This window comes from Pteropus medius, unplaced genomic scaffold (genome assembly GCF_902729225.1).
Source record: "Pteropus medius unplaced genomic scaffold, Ma_sr-lr_union100, whole genome shotgun sequence".
Classification (NCBI taxonomy): domain Eukaryota; kingdom Metazoa; phylum Chordata; class Mammalia; order Chiroptera; family Pteropodidae; genus Pteropus; species Pteropus medius.
Window position 1 is genome coordinate 39,458,853 of NW_024354875.1, and position 19,625 is coordinate 39,478,477.

The window sequence follows — 19,625 nt, forward strand, 5'->3', positions numbered from 1 at the left end:
TCTTCCCTGCCATTTAATACAGTGTCACCAAGCAGATGCATACTTATGTAACACAGAAGTTTACAACACAGGAATGAGCAAATTGCAGCCATTCCCTGAAATGTTCAGAGAAATAATACACTGAGTCCATTTTTTCCACCCTGAAATAATAGCTGTGGTTTAAAATTACTGCTGTTAGTTATTATACATCCTTCCTGAAATGTCCAACTTCTCAAACCCAGGGATCAGGAGCTAGAGTAGCTATCTGTGGACATGGTCTTCATTCTGTTTTCCTTGGTGTCTCAAGTACCAACCAAAGGTTTATGAGGACTGGGGAATTATTTTCTCTAATTCTGCATCCCAAGCTGTTTGAAATGAGCCACTCTTGTCAGAATAGATTTTAAATATAGTAGTGTTATGGTGTATGCTTATTTTGAAACTAGTTATACTTTTCAATCAGATTGTTTTGTGGCGGAAGCTGGCAAACGTTTTCCAAGAAGGGACAGATAGCATTTGTTTTAGGTTTTGTGGGGTAGAGATTTCCATCTCGACTGCTCGGCTCTTCCGGTGTCATGCAAAAGCGGCTACAGATGAATGAACATGGCTGTATTCCAATAAGCCTTTATTTACAAAGTCAGGCAGAGGTCTGAATTTAGCCTTCAGACAGCAGTTTTTGAACTCCTACTCTATAGTACGCTTGCTTTTTATATGACAGTTCTGTAGTATGTCTTTATTTTTGGTTATTTAAATATAGTTCCTTATAGTATATTTCATTTAAATGTAGTTTGTTAGTATAATTTAAGCTGGTTGCTAAAATAAGGCAAGATTTAGAGATTTAAAGGAATTAATCCTGGGTTAAAAAGCCATAAAGATCTCATAGACAATCCTAACAGAATTACATATCTACGTTCACCGAAAGACTGTGATAGCTCCAAACTAGAAATCACCAATGATAGCTGAATGGATAAAATGTAAATAGGTAAATGTGGTATGTTTACAAAGTGGTATATGTACACCAATGAGAATAAACTATTTACAAATGTATGTACCAAAGAAGGTTAACCTTATAAACAACATTTTGAGTAAAGGAAGCCTGATTACATTCATTTTGAGTAAAGAAAGATTACATATTCTGATTCCACTGATATGAAATATAAAACTAGGTAAAGCCAGTCTGTACTGGGAAGAGTAACTGAAGGAATGGGATGTAGGATATTTCTGCGGTGCCGGTATATTTTTCTTGGGCTGGGAGCTGGTTTCATGTGTGTATTTCAGTTTGTAAAAATTCACTGAGCTCTACACTTAGGATAGGTGCATTTTTCTATGTGTGTTCTACCTTGATAAATAAATTTATAAAAGAAAATCAACATAAGAGGGGAAGAACTTTTAGGTGTTAGGTGAACTGTCCAATTTCTTAGTTATATTACAAAGGTATAAAAATGGGGACAAAATTATAATTTTGTTTTCACATTCTGAGGTTCATAAGAATAATTTACTTCTCAAAAACTATTCTCTTTCCAGTATGGATGCTGCCATTAATTCATTGGTCAACTCAAATTGTATTGCCACTAAAATGTTAGGCTGTATAGATGGAGTACAGATCCCACGAATGCTTACTTAATGAAACGTGGAATTTGTGTAACACTGAGAACAGATAAACATGGCTATAATTTGATAGAATTTATAATGATGAGTCCATGAACTTTTAACTATCACTTATCCAATAATTTCCCCAATTTTTCTGCTTTGTTCCTTTAGTACTACCCAGTCCTTTTTAATGTTTTAATGTAGATAGCACATCCATACCATCTATTTTTTTTTTAACACTATGTTGTTAGGGTCTGAGAAAATAGTGATAATCATGATCCAACATCTTCTCTCCAACTTAAATCTAGTGGTAAGAAAAACCAGACAGTGTTAAAATATTGCATGATAAGGGTGCCCAGAGTGCTTTGCGAGAGGGTAGAAGCCACACCTCACTTTCGTTAGCGGGAGTGCAATGCGGGTGAAGGGTGCTAGCAATGAGTACTGGCTAGAAGAACTTCTAAGACTTGAAGTTAGCCAGGTGCATGAAGAGAGATGTCAACCGCAGAGGGATAGCTTGAATATACAAAATACCATGGTGTGTTTGGACACCTCTTTGTAAATAAGTATGGCTAAAACAAAGGAATGAATAGTGCAATGCAAAGTGAGTCAGGGACAGTTCGTAAAGGCCTCATATGCCATGCTAATGAATTAGAACTCTATATTAATTCACAACGATTAACTATTAAATGAATTAAGTATTCTGGAAATAGTTTATTCAAACACTAATCTATATGGAGGTTGATTCGAATGGTACAATGTAAACATTATTGAAGAGACTTTCTAAACTTGAAAGTGCTAGGTGAATGTTTACCTTTCTTATGATTATCCTTACCTGATATTTTGCTTTGGGTCACATCCTTCTCTGGTAGAACTACTTTTTCTAAATTCTAAATTATTGGATATCTATGAATGTCTGTCTCTGAGGAAAGCTTATAGAATCATGCTGTAACTGATGTTTTCCTTAGCATTCAACTCTTAACTCTCATTTGGTAAAGAGAATGGGCTGCGTAGGTGAGAAGATTCACATTTGCTTGAGACTTTAAAACATTCTAGCCCTGAGACTTTAAGTTCCTTAAGCCTCAGATTCCTCATGTATAATAAAAGTGTTGTTCTGAGGACTTCATGGACTGTGCATGGCCCAAATCTTCATTGAATAGTAGTTATTATTACAGATGAGGCAACTGAGGCTTAATGATGTTAAATGGCACTCCCACAGAAGAACTACGGCCACACCTAGAACTCTGATATGTCTGGATTTGCAGCAGTCTCCTCTTTCTAATTCACAGGATGGTGAAGCATTTCTGCAGTTCTGTTTTTAATCTGGTTTAGTTATTGGTAGAGGTGACCAGGCTTCTTAAGAAATTCTAGTCTAACAGGTTGTAGTTGGACTCACTTGCTAGGCAAAGCAGTCTTTTCTCATGGCCTATTCACTTCCACCAAAATATCTTCTATATTTGTGAAAATACTCTCTCTAGTCATCTTTTCTCCCAGTTTCTCTCATTTCCCCCTTTGGTTTGGGCAGAAGCTAGCTCAATGTCCATTCAAGGATAAAGAAAAAAAATGCTTTGCTTTTAGAAAAATAATGCAAGACAATGAAGAAAATATGTTAAAATTGTAGAAGCAAGAAAAACGGAAAAGTAAAACAGAAAGCAGACTAGTTTAATTATAACTAATTAAAAAAACAAACTTGGGTAATAGCTGACTGAATTTATCTGAAACATGGGAAATTGTGTTTTTTAACATAGATTTGCATCTACTTACACGGGGTCATTTTCCCCTGGCTGTTTTTCCAAATTAATATTTTATATCAGGCATAAATAAATGAGAAGATGGGATTTTTATTTCCCAAATGAGAACTAAATAATATTACTTAATTTTAGGCCACATGAAAATAAAACCTATCTTGCTGTTGGAAGTGCGAAGACATTAATGTTGAACGTGTCCTTGTTTAATGCTGGAGATGACGCATATGAAACAACTCTGCATATCAAACTACCCACTGGTCTTTACTTCATTAAGATTTTAGATCTGGTAAGTATCAAACAACTAGCATGATATACTACATGACATTTTACTTAATTTTTTTAAAAAATGGTACAATTCACTTAATCAATTTGAGGTCTAAATATCTGGGGTTTACTCAAACTTATAACTCCAGCTTCCAGTGATTTTGAGTCTTCCTCCATGCCCCTGATCAAAATGACAAATACCTTTGGATCTGGCCAAGATCAAGAGAGTAAGTTTTCTGCTTCCAAATGCTACTATGAGAAACAGTTGTCCAGTTATCCAAGCAATCTGCTCAGGTGCAATTGCTTTTCTCACCGGTACATCTTCATCTGCTGCTGCTTAACTGGGTTCCTGCACAGTAATATTGGTCCTCATGCTGGGCTTCCAGAGTTACCACTCTGCATCTGAAGTTCACACTCAGTCTTGTTCCCAAAGGACTTCCAACATGCTAGAATAGCAATCCTCCATAAATTCCAAAATCCTGGTGTCAACCAGATTGTCAGCAAGTTTCTTTTCCTGAAGGGGTGCAAAGTACCTAGGGACCTTTTTTTTTTTTTTTTTAAACTCCCTGTTCTCTCATGGTGAGCACTTAAATCCACCAGTGAGGTATTAATAAGGTTGAATTTCAAAGACAAAACCTCAACTGCTTTCTCTTTGGATTCTTCTCTATCCCTTAGCAAACTTACCCATCTCTCATCCAGAGACCAATTCTTCACACCAAGGACATTTAGAGAGGCCTTTGATAGATGCCTTTGATCTCTCACAAATATTTATTACCTCCTTTCTCTGGAGTGTTAAGAGCCTATTTGCAATAGTAAGAGGGAAAGCTCAAATATTCAGGGAAATATATATCTATACATATACAAATACATAGAGATGTATATTTCCCTTAAATATTTCAATATACATGTATGGATATACACGCTATTGTGATTACAGTTATCGCAATTAAATATCTTAAACACATTCTTCGGGGATGATTTTTCCCCCCAAAACCATCCTTAAACATGTTACAAACCCTTCCTACCTAAACCAATTATTATTATTTTTTTTTTTAGGAAGAGAAGCAAATAAATTGTGAAGTAACAGACAGCTCTGGCATAGTAAAACTTGACTGCAGTGTTGGCTATATATATGTAGATCATCTCTCAAGGGTAAGCATTTAGCATTTATAAATTTTGTTTACCAACATAGAATTTTTTCTATTTTTCCTGTGTTTACTCTACATACAAATATATAATTTATTATTATCAAATCCAGCTGGGCTTGAGATCTTTATTTAAGACTGTGTTTATATTCTTGGCAATGTTCACTGTTAAAAAAAGAGGGGGAAGGAGCACATATTTATGTCAAGATGGGCATGTGAATGTGTCAATCAGAATTATGCTCCCGTCTCACTCTTCTCCAACACTCCCCCAACCCCAGGTGGTCCTATCTGCCAGGCATGTTACCTCTGCTATACAAAAAGGTGTTTCTGGCAAGAGTCCTCACTCAAGTTGTTGAAGCATCTCTAATTTTGTCAGTCTAGACCTGCCTGTCTTTACATTCAGAGGCTTTGTCTCTGAATGTCACTTGTGGAAATGCTGATGCTTTAAAATTGCCACAAACCCAACTGCTTCCTTATAGCTCAGTGCCCAAATGAGGGGTAGCCTATACTCTAGAATATAATTACAAATCTGCATTCCACAGAAAAACTAAGAAAAATTTAAATTCGGATGATAAAAAATATATATTTTTTAGATTATTTTTAAAATGAGCTTTCCTTCTCTGTGTTTTACAGATAGATGTTAGCTTTCTCCTGGATGCGAGCTCACTCAGCAGAGCAGAAGAGGATCTCAACATCACAGTGCATGCCGCCTGGTATATTTCACTGTGAAAAAATAATTGTACTAAGGGAAATGGACCCCTGATTTTGGGGGGGATGGAGGTCGAGAGACCTTAGTGGAACCATGGAGCTGTGTTCTATTACCTGGAGTAAACTTCTCTTCTGTGATCAAAGAAACAAACAAAAAACCCTCTAACCAGCATAGAAGCAAATAACAGTATAAATAATGAGAGCAAATTTTTGCAAACCCTGTCATAAAAATTTCTTCCTATCACTTCCACTTTCATGACCACTCCCCTAAAAGCATAATTTAAACCAACCTCCAAGTATATTAGTTATACATAGCATGTAATTAGTTCTCTCCAAAGATGATTTTTTGTGCTGGATGGATTCTGACAGGGCGTTTTCTATTTGCTTCTGTAGTGAAAACGAAGGGGTCACAGACAATCTGAAGCGTAACAAAGTGACTGTAGTGGTACCCCTGAAGTATGAAGTCATGCTAGCTGTTCACGGGTAAGTAGACACTGAGGCCTCCTCTAAAGTTGAGAGCTGATTTTAAATTCTATTACTGGTCTACTATTGCTCAAACCTATATTTAAAGGTTTTTTTTTTATAAAAAGATCCTGTGCTGTTTCTTGTTTCTGTCTCTTAACAATTACTTTGGCATTGCAGTCCCCTGCCTAGCTGATCGATATTTTAATGCACTCTCATCATCACTGAGACCACATCAAATTAGTGCCCAGCTGGAGATTTCTTACTAGAAGAACCTGATAAGCCTCTAGTGGGCCACATGCAGCCTTTTAGTTGTATGTAGCACAGGCCAGTTGCCCCGGGAGTTGAGTAGTGCTCAGTTTGCATTCTATTTGGTGGCCATGGCCAGTGTGAAATTTAAAGAAGTATAAGCTCGACCAAATCATTACTCTCTAGAACCCATGTCTACCTAAGTGGCAGATGGATTGAGATATGAGAGCGCTGGCTACAGGGTATCCCTTATCCACTCTTTATACCTATGAATACCATGGCCCCAGGGCCAGTATTCACTGATTCCTCATAATTTTAGTAATTGTTTAAGTAGTTCTGACTGTGATTCAAGGAGGAAATGTATGGAGAAAGAATGAAAAGAGTATTAAGAAAACCTTTAATGACTTTTTGGGAAATTAGTTAGGCTATTAATCTTTGTTTAAAAACACATTTTTAAAACAATTGAATACAGATAAGCTTTCCTCATTGCTCTAAATGTAAACCATCCCCAATCATTTAACCACCAATAAAGATGGTATCTAATTATCTAAAATATCAGTGTCTAAAACTGATGGAACCGAGTAGCAAATTTGTGAGATTAAACATGCAGGGTGATAAAGGCAGATGACCTAGAATGTCAGTGGGAAGCAAAGAAAAGCTGATTGCATGTTTCCTGGTTTTGAATGTTGTCTTACCTGCCCTCCTTGATTTTCCTATAATGAGTGTCCTCCTGTTTTCTTCATTATCTGTATCTGGTTATATTGAGCAAGGAAAGTTCTGCAACTATTAAACTGCTTAAATCTACCTCTGAATATTTCTAATTTCTTTCTTGTGTATTGGGTCCCTAATTTGTATTACCTCATATTAGCTGAACAACTTGAAGAGTCAAGATTTCCCTAGAGAAGTATTTCTTCAGGTTCATTATTGACCATACCTGTCTAGTCACAGGTCAAAGAGTGATAACCTTGCATGCTAACAAAAAATTTACCATATATATTGGTGTTTGAATTGTTTCTCAGACTTGGGGTTCATTACTAATAGCCAGCAGGAATTAGGGAGTGAGAAGAAATAACTCAAAAATAGGTAAGATAGATTGAGGTAGAGGATGATATTGGAGCCCTAGGGAAAAGCTAAGAATTTATCTCATTTGTCAAATTTGCATGAATCATTTCAATAGAATGAGCCAAGCAGTGCTGGGAAGGCAAACAAAGGATATTAGTGGAAAGGGAGATTGTCACCCAAGTCAGAGCACATGGCTTTCTAATTTCATTACATTTTTACTAAAATTCTTAACAAGAAATCAAAAGTATTCCATGGTGCTTAGGGATCACGTATAGTCTGGATTATAACATATTTAAGGAGTATGCTTTAATCCAGACTACAAAGACTGTTTATCTCATAAAAAAAAAAAAAAAGACAGTTAACCAAGTTCAAGTAGACTGTACAAATCTTGAGTGGGGCAATGTGTCTTATGAATATTGGCATCCTTGCACCCAACACAGCCTGATATCTAACACACACCCAATACATACTTTGTGAGTGAGATTGTCACACTTAAAAAAAAAATTTGTTTCTATCAGGTTTGTAAACCCAACTTCATTTGTGTATGGACCAGAGGAGGACAGTGAGCCTGAAACATGCATGGCAGAGAAAATGAACTTCACTTTCCACGTAAGAAAAGATGATTGTGTTGATATTTGTAATAAACCAAAAGAATGTTACTGATACATTGCTCTAGAGGACATCATATACTCGTGATGTCCCTCAGCCCACGGGCCACCACAGCTGACTAATGGTGAGGAACGAGCTGCTGCATGGGAACTCAAGCCCTTTCCTCTCAGGCTCCTGCTGCTTTTTTCCTATTTGTCTTTCCCTGTTCCTCAAGCCCACACCTCCTTACAGTATAGGTGAAAATGAGCAAGTAGAAACAGAGGTAATGCCTGAAACTGGCAAAGTTAGATAAGGAAGTGAATCCACTAGAGGTTCATACTAAAAACAGGATAGGCCAAGGGAAGGCATCTTTGGGTGGAAATCAGTTAAATCTCTTCTTGGTTCAGGTTTTATAAAAGCCCAAAAATTATGAAGTAAAGGAAGCTTTTACCTCCTATATCTCCGTTTAAGGTCTACTTGGTCATATCTACTTTTAGGCCATAGGTATATGACCTGTGACAAGTGATGTATCATTTATTCAATAACCTTTTTAAAAAGTAAAGAGTACTATCATTATCTAGAAGTATTAATATACTAATATAAAGATATTTTTGGTGCACCATGGATGTTTTTGATGAATTGGAGATAGTCCACAGAAATATTTTTTGAACTGAAAGTACTGTCCAAATATTCTTAGAGCTCTATAACCATGTATAGAATCTAAGTCTAGATTAGCTATATTTTGTAAGGCAATGCTTTTCAAAATATGTATCAGGCACTTGGAGTACTTATCCAAAATGCAAATTCCTGGGCTCTCCCCCAGATCTTGGAATGATCTTGAAATCCTATCAAGTCTATGTATACTCAAGTTTTTGTTAACACAATAGTGTTGAAAATATTTAGCTATCTTTTAAAGTCCCAATAAATGGTCCTGTCAGAGCCCAGTGAGGTTTTTGCTTTGATAACAAAAAACAAAAACCGAGCTGGACTCTACAAGACCTATTTATTTATAATTGACAGTTAACCAGTATTTTCTAGTTAAATTACAATAGAGTGACTGGAACTGTACATACTTTCAACCTGTAGGTTTGGTGAGTCTGTCCAAGTATGAAGATGTTTTTGGAGGTCTAAATGTTATTAGGCAAACAAGGATGAAAAACACTGTAGGTCAGAATGATTATTTGCTGGCATCAGGAAGATCCTGTCTAAAGATCTAGGCACTGCTGGTTTGGTTACCCACTGCTGACACTGCCTTTGAAACTGTCTTGTCCTTGCATGGCCTAGCAATTACCACCTGTCTCAAATCCAAGACCATGTTTTCTTTATGTCATATACATTCAAAATATTGCAAGTCTGTGAGGCAGGCTATTTTGTTCAGATATTGTGGTACATCTCTTTTCTGACTTATTGTATTGGTTTTTTAGTTAAGTTCTCAGGAGGCAATATTTTGGCCCAATTTCCTTTACAAGGATCTGCAATCCCCAAATTTATCAACAGTAATGAAATATTCCTGTATATATTCTTTAAAAACCTGTTCAATTATTCTAAAACCAATAACTTACCCCTTCTTTATTTCTGAGTGTATCACCATTATAATTACCCTGAAATAATGGATTTTTATTCACTTACTGCTGATGAGTGTCCCCTCAGCAGAGTGATTTTATGAAAACGTCATAGGATTTAGAATTAGAACATCTGAGTTTTGGTCCTAGTTCTTGTCACTTTTTAACTTTCATCTTGGACACACCATTAACTAACACCTCTTAGCATTTTCCTGAGCTGGCAAATAAATGTCGGCCTACCTCATAGGTGAGTTATGAGGACCAACTGATCATGGTTTTTTAGACGCATCACGTGCCATACAAACACATTATGTTAGTCTCTTTCTTTAGACTATTTCTACAATAGAACATCAGCTTGGACATTTTGGCCTAATAAATACCAAGGAGAGGGCTGGGAATAATGACTATAGGTTGCAATTATTAACAAACTTTAAAATTCTCACTATGGATAGTTTGTCTCCCTTTGCTGTGCAGCTGCCAACTACAAGCCTCCAATATAAATGTTGCATGAAACATGAGTTCACTTAAAAGCTCTTTAATATCTATGCTTACATTTATGAAAAATATTTAAAAATTGTTTAAAAATTTTTTTCTTATTAGGTTATCAATACCGGCCATAGCGTGGCTCCAAATGTTAGTGTGGAGATAATGGTACCGAATTCTTTTATCCCCCAAACCGATAAGTTGTTCAATATTTTGGATGTCCAGGTAACAGTGTGTTCCTTCCTTTATTGTTAGTAATATTGCTAAAATAAAGATTTGTTAATATATTTCAGTCACACTTACTCTTAGCTGTGAATTCACCATGCATCTGAGTACACTTTGATATACATTGCATTAGAACTCTAGGATTATAGTGGAATCTCTGAATTTGACTTATGTTCTTCTACCATCTTAGTACAATTTCATGTGTGTACGTGTGTGATATAGACCTGTGAAAATCATTTAATTAGTAGAATTCTCTATAAAACTTAAGAACACTGTTGAAAAACCAGTAATTTAGCCTTTTTCTTTAAAAGAATATTCAGATCACTACTCAAGAATCAATGTTCTTATGTTGATTTCATCAGAATTGCTTTTACTCTCCCAGTTTCAAGACAAACAATAAATAATTCTAATTTTTTAGAATCCTGATTTCCAGATTTAGATGACAGGACATGCTGCTATTAACACATTATTGCTTTGTAAATATTTAATTTCATGCTAACATCTATTTTTCACATTGTACTAATTTCTGAAGATTAAGGTCATTTGAGTAGTTTAGGATCTACATATCCAACCCTCTAAATTTTCGCTGGGTTTTTGCTTCAGAGATTTAATCTCTCCCAAATTAATCTGTCAAAAATATTTTAACAATTTCACAAGTACTTGATGTACTTTAGAACTTTTTAAAGCATGTAGTTTTTGTTCTATTGATAAGATTTTTCTCACTTTCTATTTTTATAGACTACTACTGGAGAATGCCATTTTAAAAATTATGAAAGAAAGTGTTCATCAGAGCAGCAGAAAAGTGCAATGGACTCCTTGAAAGACATCTTCAGAGTCTTGTCGAAGACTGATAAGAGGCTTTTGGTAAGTTTCAGTTTTTCACATCTCAGTGTTCTCCATCATATACAACTGAAACACTTAAAACCAAGAATCAATGGGTTTGAGCTGTCAGCTGAGTGTGGGAAAGAAATAAGTTCAGGTAATATTCTTGCATATGAGGAACAGGCATGACTGGGAAGTTTAGATCCAGGGTTAAATATATACTATATAGTTATATAGTGTGTATATATATATATATATATATATATATATATATATATATATATGTGTATATGTATATATACACGTATATATATATATATATACAGTTTCCTTATTTAACAAATGCCCATTTTGTGCCAGCCAGCTATATATATACATATATGTATATATATATATACAGTTTCCTTATTTAACAAATGCCCATTTTGTGCCAGCCAGCTATTGTTCCAGACCCTTCAGCAGACCCTGTGGCATGAAATTTTCACTCTTTTCTTAGTCAATTTATTGCAGGGGGGTGGCGGGGGACGAGAAAGCAATCTTACTCTTCAAATGATTCAAGTTTTACAATGGACATACAGCATTTAATTTAACAAGATTCTGATTAGGAGCTTTCTTTTAAGTCTATCCCAGAAGATTAAGTTCATAAGAATAATGAGAACACACGGTCCAGTTCAAATACTTTGATTTTTTTTACAATTTATAAAACGAACTATGTTTTAAGACATTTTTTAAATGCCACTAATGAAAGCAGATATAAAATATTTTAGCCATCTTTTTAAAAAATGTTGAAATTTTAATGTAGCTCTTTTACATTCTTTTCAAGTACTGCATGAAAGCTGATCCACATTGTTTAAACTTCTTATGCAATTTTGGGAAAATGGAAAGTGGAAAAGAAGTGAGTGTTCACATTCAGTTAGAGGGCCGGCCATCCGTTTTAGAAATGGTAAGTCTAATATACAGTGACAACTTTGTGGATAAGTTCATACAGATATCTGCAAACTCAACCATCTTATATAAACAGCATGGCATGTAAGGAGGCATTCAACAAATTAAGAAGGTATTGAAGTAAAACTCAAACTATTTCAATTATTTCAGCTGAATACACTGTCTAAATGGCATGGCTTTAGTAATTAAGCAGATAATGAAGAAGTTTATTTTAAAAAGCACGTCCAACTGCTTAAATCAAAGAAATTCACTAACTTAACATTTCATATAACCTTAAAGTGCTTTTCAAACTATTTTAAATTATGCTTAAAAATATAATAAATCTAAGAAGTAAAATTAGGTTTCTTAAAATCAAACCAAAACATCAAAATTTATCAACAATAAAACACAAATGTACAATAACAACAACACTTAAATACTCCTTGGGCTTCTTCCTATAAAGGAATATACATATTTATGAGAAGTACTTAGAGATAAAATCAGTTCTTATCTAGAGTTCTGTTCTTGAGTTTCCTGATCGGATAAATACGGGTAATATCTCTTTTGCAGGAGTGTTACAGATCAAATGAGATGAATTTTATAAAGCACTTGGTACAAGCATAGCTGTTTTACTGCGCTTTGCAGATTTTTTTTTTTTACAAATTGAAGGTTAAACAACACTGTTGAGCAAGTCTAGTGGTGCCATTTTTCCAACAGGCTCAGATGATGGTTAGCATTTTTTTTAAACATTATGCTACTGCACACTTGATTATTGCATAGTGCAAACTTATATGCACTGGAAAACCAAAGAATTTGTGCGACTTGCCAAATAAGTGAGTTTTAGGAAAGGTTTATCAGGTGAAAAACAGTCTTATTTGGGGATAAAAATGAAATATCCAGGGAAAATTTCATTGATAACTAGCAAGTAATTTGCTTTAAATATTTAAATATATGCAAAATATCCATTTTAAAAGAATTTCAACAAAAATTATGCCATATAAATTTATACAAAGACCATACCTTGAGAACCAAAGGAAGCACTGCACTTAACTACAAATGGTGAGATAAATTGTGAAAGCCTCTAGATTGTAATGATCATGAGACATTACCTCTATTAATGTTTTCATGAACTAAAACTATGAATTAGGCTATAGTGATGTTTCTTTTGTTAAACAGGATGAGACTTCAGCACTCAAGTTTGAAATAAGAGCAACAGCTTTTCCAGAACCAAATCCAAAAGTTATTGAACTAAACAAGGATGAGAACATTGCACATGTAAGATTACCTTTAACTGAAACACGAAGATTGTAGGGAAAAAATATTGCTAAGGTGTTTAGTCAGGAAAATAGATTTTGACTAGATCATGGAGGGCTTTAAATACTTAGAGTTGGCATTTTCTACAACTGTAAGGAGAGAATGACACAGACAGCTTTTAGGAGGTGGTAGGATGAGAGGAAGAACCATGAATAAAGTCCAAAATACTTACTGTTCTGCTAAACAGTTACCATTGTTTCGTAGAGTTGTTAGAACCAGCAAGGGAATGGGATGGGTGGTTCTAAATGTTATTGAAGATCATGGGGGGACTTCAAGGGAAATCACAGTAAGTTTTTAAACTGCTGGGTCTTTATTTTGGCTGATTTATGTAGGTTCTGCTCGAAGGACTACATCATCAAAGACCCAAACGTCTTTTCACCGTAGTGATTATTTCAAGCAGCTTGCTCCTTGGACTGGTTTTACTTTTATTGATTTCATATGTTATGTGGAAGGTAAGCCTTTCTTTAATAATTATCAGTATTAAACCATTCGAATGCCATTTCTGATTTTCTCAAAGCCAATTTATCACTCCCAAGTTATTAGATTTTCAGTATTTTTATTGTTCATTTTTAAAATTCATAAGCAAATATACACTACTGATCTCATATTTCTAACTTCAGTACCAAAGTCCTTCTAGAAAAATATATTTTCTTAAAGATAAGTTATTTGCAACACTTGTTTGAACTATGTAACACTAGTTTTGAAAGATTTTTTAAAAAAGCATTTGAGAAACTGTACATTGTCAAATGTCAGTTTTGAAGAGCGTGTATTACTGAGAAGTCCTTCAGGAATCAAAAAAAAATGCTAACTCAATATTTCAAAAACTAATTTTACTCACTATATGGGACACAGGCTTAATATCTCAGGTCCTCAGCATCAGGAATTTAACTCTTGTTTATGTTAATTAGCCATGGTAAAATCAGTTTTGTTATATATTTCACATAAAGTCATAGAACTTATCCACATTGAGGACTTTACTATATTGGCATGACTGTTTAGATATTATACTCATAAAATATCTACACACTAGTGATTATGCAATGCTATTTACAGGTTGGCTTCTTTAAAAGACAGTACAAATCCATCCGACAAGAAGAAAACAGAAGAGAGAGTTGGAGTTACATTAACAGTAAAAGCGATGATGATGATTAAAGACTTCTTTCAGAGAACTAATAAGACTCAGGTATAAAAAATTTAAGACACTGTTTACAAAAAACCACAAACTCTGAGCAGAGTTCATTCATGTACTTTTACTCATAATGCAAATGAACAATCCAAATGTTGATTGCTCTTTGAGCGAAAATAATTGCAAAGGTAATATTTAATATATCGAGATATTCTTTCAGTTCTTAAATGGATAAACACTAAAGCATTCAGTTTATTCAATGAGTAATCCCTCGAAGCTACCTTGAAATGAAAGTGCATCTGAATTAAGCAACTCAATTGGAAGTCTTGGACTTGAAGTCCTTTAAAGGAAATATTAACCACAGGCGCTTGCTTCGGTAAAATAAATTTCACTGAATAATTCATTCAGGTAATAATTCATTTCCAATAGCTCTTTGAGACTTGTTTGAAATACATTCTTTGAAAAATTCTGCTAAATACTTTTAAAGAACTGGTCCATTAAAGTGACCATTGTCACTTTAAGATCTTTACTAGTAATACATTTTCAATGGGCTTTGGTCAACAATCATTTATTCAGCAGTCTATGAATATTATAGGCCTGAAGAGCAACCTTCAGCCTGAACTTATACACTGGTTTGAGCTTAATGGGATGACTTCTGGATAACTGTTTATACAGCTATGGATTTTTTTTCTTCATTCTGTATATATACATACCTAACTTTTTAAAAGAATACGTTTATATAGGTATAAATCCATGAATCCTCCTATAACACAATTTTATCTAGGGTACCCAGGAGTAAATTTTAAAAATCTATCATTAGTCAAAAATTTTTTTTATAAAAACAGTACTTAATTCTAATTTATATTCTGGGACAGATTATGAATGTTGCACTTTAGCTGATAGTTGAAGTATAAATACACTGATAGATGTAAAATATCAAAACTATACCTAATTTTTAAAAACCAAAGCTCTACCAAGACAGGAGGCAATAATTCATACAAATTTAGATCTCTGTAAAACATTGTCAAATTAAGCAATATGCAAATACTTGTTTGGATGTGTTACTCTTCTATTCAAATATAAAAGCATCCTCTTCTGCATAAAAATGAAGAAATAAAATTCAAATGTTTAACTGTAAATGAAAAATACAGATTTAGTTTACATCCAATGAACATAAATGTGACATCAAAATTTCCATGATATGTTTTAGTGATAGTTTTTTGTTGATGGTGACTTAGATTCCTTTTTATAATGTAGTTTCTGGATTTTAAATAATTATCTTTAAATGCCTTTACATTTACAAATGCAACTTTTTTTGTAATATTTATTCATCCACATGAACTAGATGCTGATTGTAGAATATATTTTCATCTAAACTGTGCTAAATCTGTTATAGGAAGTGATCAAAAGATGAATTAGAGGGCAGTCTTTACTGTTACGGAAATATTTCTTTATATGAAGTCCCTGCCAACAGCTGTCTTCCTCAGACTGCCTAATCCCTATAAATTATCCATTCACAAGCCTGTAGTCTGTGATTTGTGGCTGAAGACTACGTGGAGATTTTTGTAAAGGCATTTGAGCATTGAAACCCAACCACCAGGAACACGAAACCTCCTGAACTCTGTATGTGCCAATAAAAATCATAATTTAAAGTACACATTTTTGAGAAGCTTATTTTTGCATTTTTTTTTTTTTAAATAAAAAGCTAAGTAGTTCAGGAGAATGTCTAGAATCACTGGTGCAAAAATCAAGCCCAAATTTAGAACTGTTTTCTCAGGATGATCCCTGAGGAAATTTAGATTCTTTCCTATTCAGGAATGACAGCATTTCAGGTATTACTGAATACACTGCAACAATGTGCTATGATTGCAGGATGACAAGGCTTCCAGGAGCAAGAGGAATAGCACAGCTCAAAATTTTTTATAAACTTCTTCAATATTACCTGTATTATAAATTTTAAAACCCTACCACTTTAAGAAAATGAGTTTTCAAATTAAAGAAAAAAAGGGTTTGTTTTGGCAAGTCTTGGGGAGATTTTGAAATTTAACCTCGCTGGATTAGGTACCTCGTTAGGAAAAATCACGGCATTCTTACGTGAGCTCTGTGGTCTGTTTGTACCAGGCTATAGGAGATTTAACATCAGAATTGGACTCAAATCCTGAAACATGAAAGGATCCAAATTATTTCACTTTGGAATTATCTAGGTTAAATATAGATATAGCATGACGTTTAAATTTTAAGTATATGAAATGTTCAATTTCTGTTCCAATACTTTCCCAAAACTAGAATTTAGATTTTGATATATTTCATATCGGTTTTTTTAAAGCCCTCGAAGCTAATTTTTAGCAACATCAAAAATAGCAATTTTAATTTCCTTAATTTTCCTGTTCAGATATCTGCTCAAAGCATGACCCTATACCTTCATATTAAAATTCTAGTTTGTACATTTCCGTTACAAACAATCACATGTTACTTTGGAATCATTCATTTCTTCCATGCTTCCTCCATAAAGATTGATAAGTTTAGGGTGCAATCTGTAAATAATAAAATATGTATAATTATTTCATCAACCTATCATTGTTACTTTTCACATATACATGCATCTACCAGTTGAGTATGGTACATAATACTAAATACAAATCTAATGATAGCCAACAAACATACTTTTATGGCACAGCTACAATCCAGAAAAACTGAATTAACTTCCTTTATTGACCAATACTCTCCATTTCCTCTGTAAAACTCAGTCAATTGTGCCTACAGAAAGCTCATATGTAGTGGGCTACCCAGGGTGCCCCTGCCTACTTCTGTCCATTGGAGTCATAAAGCTTACCAAGAATGACTTTCCATGGTCCAAACATATATATACCAGTTGCTCTTATTTAATAATATGTAAAATTGTTCCTATGTAAAGTAAGTTGAGTGCTTTGAAAAAGACTTGATAAAAGTGAACTGCTGAATACAGTGTTATAGTATTAACTAGGGGTGAAAAAAATTTAAAAGACTGAAGGATTACATTGTAACAGTCTGCTACTCAGATGGCTTTGCAAGGTTTAAAATTTTGATCCATTTTTTAAAAATCAAAATGGAAATTGTAGACACGCATTATTTGTACTGTTTCTGAAGAATGATTCAAAATGCCAGTATAGACTCATACCCAAAGAAAATGCTTTGACTCCATAACAATTGATAATGTAAAGTCATTATCAAATGACTTTATTAAAATTGTACTTCTTTTTATCCTTCCCGGATTTACTCATTAAAATTATATATATAGCCAACTGCCTGTGTTGATACTTATCATAAGAAATCTTCCATGATACTATTAGTTTTGTGTCTACTGGTGAACATATAAGGCCATGAAATAATTAGACTTACTTAACGTGGACCTCTGACGCAACTTCCATTAAATCACCATCTACATTCCAAGGGAAACTCTTTTCTGAAGCAGTTTCGTGTTGTTGATCTTCTGGATTGTGTCCACTGGTTTTATTCCTTGGGTAAACTTTTACTTCTTCAACAGTATAAGTCTCAACGAATGGAAAACTGAACTAAATAAAACAAGTGCAAATAATCATAGTACTTCCTTTATTCCTGTGTTCTCTTGCATGCTGACATTTTTATAGCTTTGAATCTTGAATTATGACCAAGGATCCCCCACTTGCTCTGGAAAAAGGAACCCCTTTTCTAAAGCTGCCTTATCTCATTTAGATCTAGCAGCTAGCAAACCTGTTTTTTAACAAACAGTAAATGTCTATAAAACTGTATACAATAATGATATTATTGTAGGATTTCCAATTAAAGACAATCTTTAATACTGGTCGGTAGATCCAGAGATTTATGTAATCTACTGGCTTGATTATTTACTTGTCAACTAGTTTAACTGATGTAAGGCAAACTCTAATGTAAGTTGCACACTTGAAATTTAATAGGAAGAACATAGGTCTAAACTTATGAAGGTGAAAATAAAAGTCAATCAAATATAATCTCTATAGGTGTTTGCCTGCCTCAAACCCACTCTAAAGATGGACACAAGTTGCAAGATAAATGTATTTGTTTACTGAGCCCTCTAGAATGGTGCCAAGTAACTTTCCAATTTCAATTTTGCTTGTTTGCCTAAGAAAACTATAGTGAACAATATAATATTTTCTGAAATAACCAAGAAAAGATAGCCAAGTAACTTTTTCAGTAGAAATGCACAGGAACTACTTATTTCAGTTTTCAGATAAATTGTATGAGGTTTATTCCTAGTATCTACGTGTTCCCCCGCCCCTTTCCACATGTAAACCTCAATGAAGCACAGAATTTTAAAATTGACGGAAAATTAATATTTTCCCTAACACTCTTATTTTGCCTATGTAGAGAACAAGATCCAGCAGATTCTACAGTTTATACTATATAATCCACTGGGTTACCTAGTGGATTATAGTGGGGTTATATGGTGGCATCAGCTGTTCTGATTAGAGAGCCTCAAGCAGCTATCTGTGAAAATGCTTAATCTCTGGATTAGACTACCCATCTCAGGTTTAAAGCCATGGAGACATCCTTCATATTGTGTATTTATAAAAATTTCTATATAATCAGTCATTGTATACATAATCATTCATTGCAAAAATAAATGAGTCATTAATAACTGGCCATAATGGGTTAAATTATGTCCTCCATAAAAACATCTAGAAGTCATAACTTTTAGTACCTGTGAATGTCATCTTTGGAAATAAGGTCTTTGCAAATGCAATTAAGTTAAGATGAGGTCATGAGGGTGGACCCTAATCCAACATGACTGGTGTCCTTAGAAGAGAATGCCATGTGAAGACAGAAACACACAGGAAGAATGCTATGTAATAAAAGTCAGATACTGGAATGATGCAGCAGCAAGCCAATGAATGTTAACAATTGATGGCCATCACCAGTAAGCCTGTTATCTTAAATCATCACAAAATGAAACTCCATCCACCCCTGTAAAGTTATTACCTGTGAAGCCACAGACATTGTTAGATGCTACTTTAGTGAACCAATAGCTTAATATAATGTGTGAGGGTATGTTTGAGGCATGAGGAAGAAAAATGAACAGTTACAATTGTGATTCATTTAAGTGCCATGAAGGTGTATACAGAGTTAAATGAGATATAGGAGAGGAGGTAAAGAGGCTCAGGATGCTGGGGGAGCTTCCCATTTGAGCAGAGTCTTAAAGAACACAGAAGAATTAGCCTGGAGGAGAAGGGAAGAAGTTCTGGAAAGAAACGAAAGTTGCAAAAGTACAGAACTATGTCATGGACAAGCAAACAAAAAAATTTAGCATACTGTGATATTGATCACGATACTGGTATTTTGGCATTTATTTTGCAGAATATATAAATGCTCGTACTTAATTTTTTAA

General features: G+C 34.2%; 2 protein-coding genes across 2 annotated transcripts in view; one reads left to right on the forward strand and one right to left on the reverse strand.

The window, feature by feature from the left end:
* The window catches only part of ITGA4 (integrin subunit alpha 4), a 73,014-nt gene extending 58,367 nt beyond the window's left edge, over positions 1-14,647 (forward strand). Inside the window, exons 18-28 of the mRNA XM_039855247.1 lie at positions 3,447-3,597; positions 4,632-4,727; positions 5,354-5,433; positions 5,822-5,911; positions 7,720-7,810; positions 9,952-10,059; positions 10,798-10,923; positions 11,705-11,824; positions 12,982-13,080; positions 13,452-13,571; positions 14,173-14,647. Coding sequence (XP_039711181.1) covers positions 3,447-3,597; positions 4,632-4,727; positions 5,354-5,433; positions 5,822-5,911; positions 7,720-7,810; positions 9,952-10,059; positions 10,798-10,923; positions 11,705-11,824; positions 12,982-13,080; positions 13,452-13,571; positions 14,173-14,271 — 1,180 coding nt within the window. The 3' untranslated portion in view covers positions 14,272-14,647. The remainder of the gene's footprint in view (positions 1-3,446; positions 3,598-4,631; positions 4,728-5,353; positions 5,434-5,821; positions 5,912-7,719; positions 7,811-9,951; positions 10,060-10,797; positions 10,924-11,704; positions 11,825-12,981; positions 13,081-13,451; positions 13,572-14,172) is intronic.
* The window catches only part of CERKL (CERK like autophagy regulator), a 95,530-nt gene continuing 90,259 nt past the window's right edge, over positions 14,355-19,625 (reverse strand). Inside the window, exons 12-13 of the mRNA XM_039855248.1 lie at positions 17,624-17,796; positions 14,355-16,779 (exon numbers count right to left, since the gene is read on the reverse strand). Of these exons, the coding sequence (XP_039711182.1) occupies positions 16,698-16,779; positions 17,624-17,796 (255 nt within the window). The 3' untranslated portion in view covers positions 14,355-16,697. The remainder of the gene's footprint in view (positions 16,780-17,623; positions 17,797-19,625) is intronic.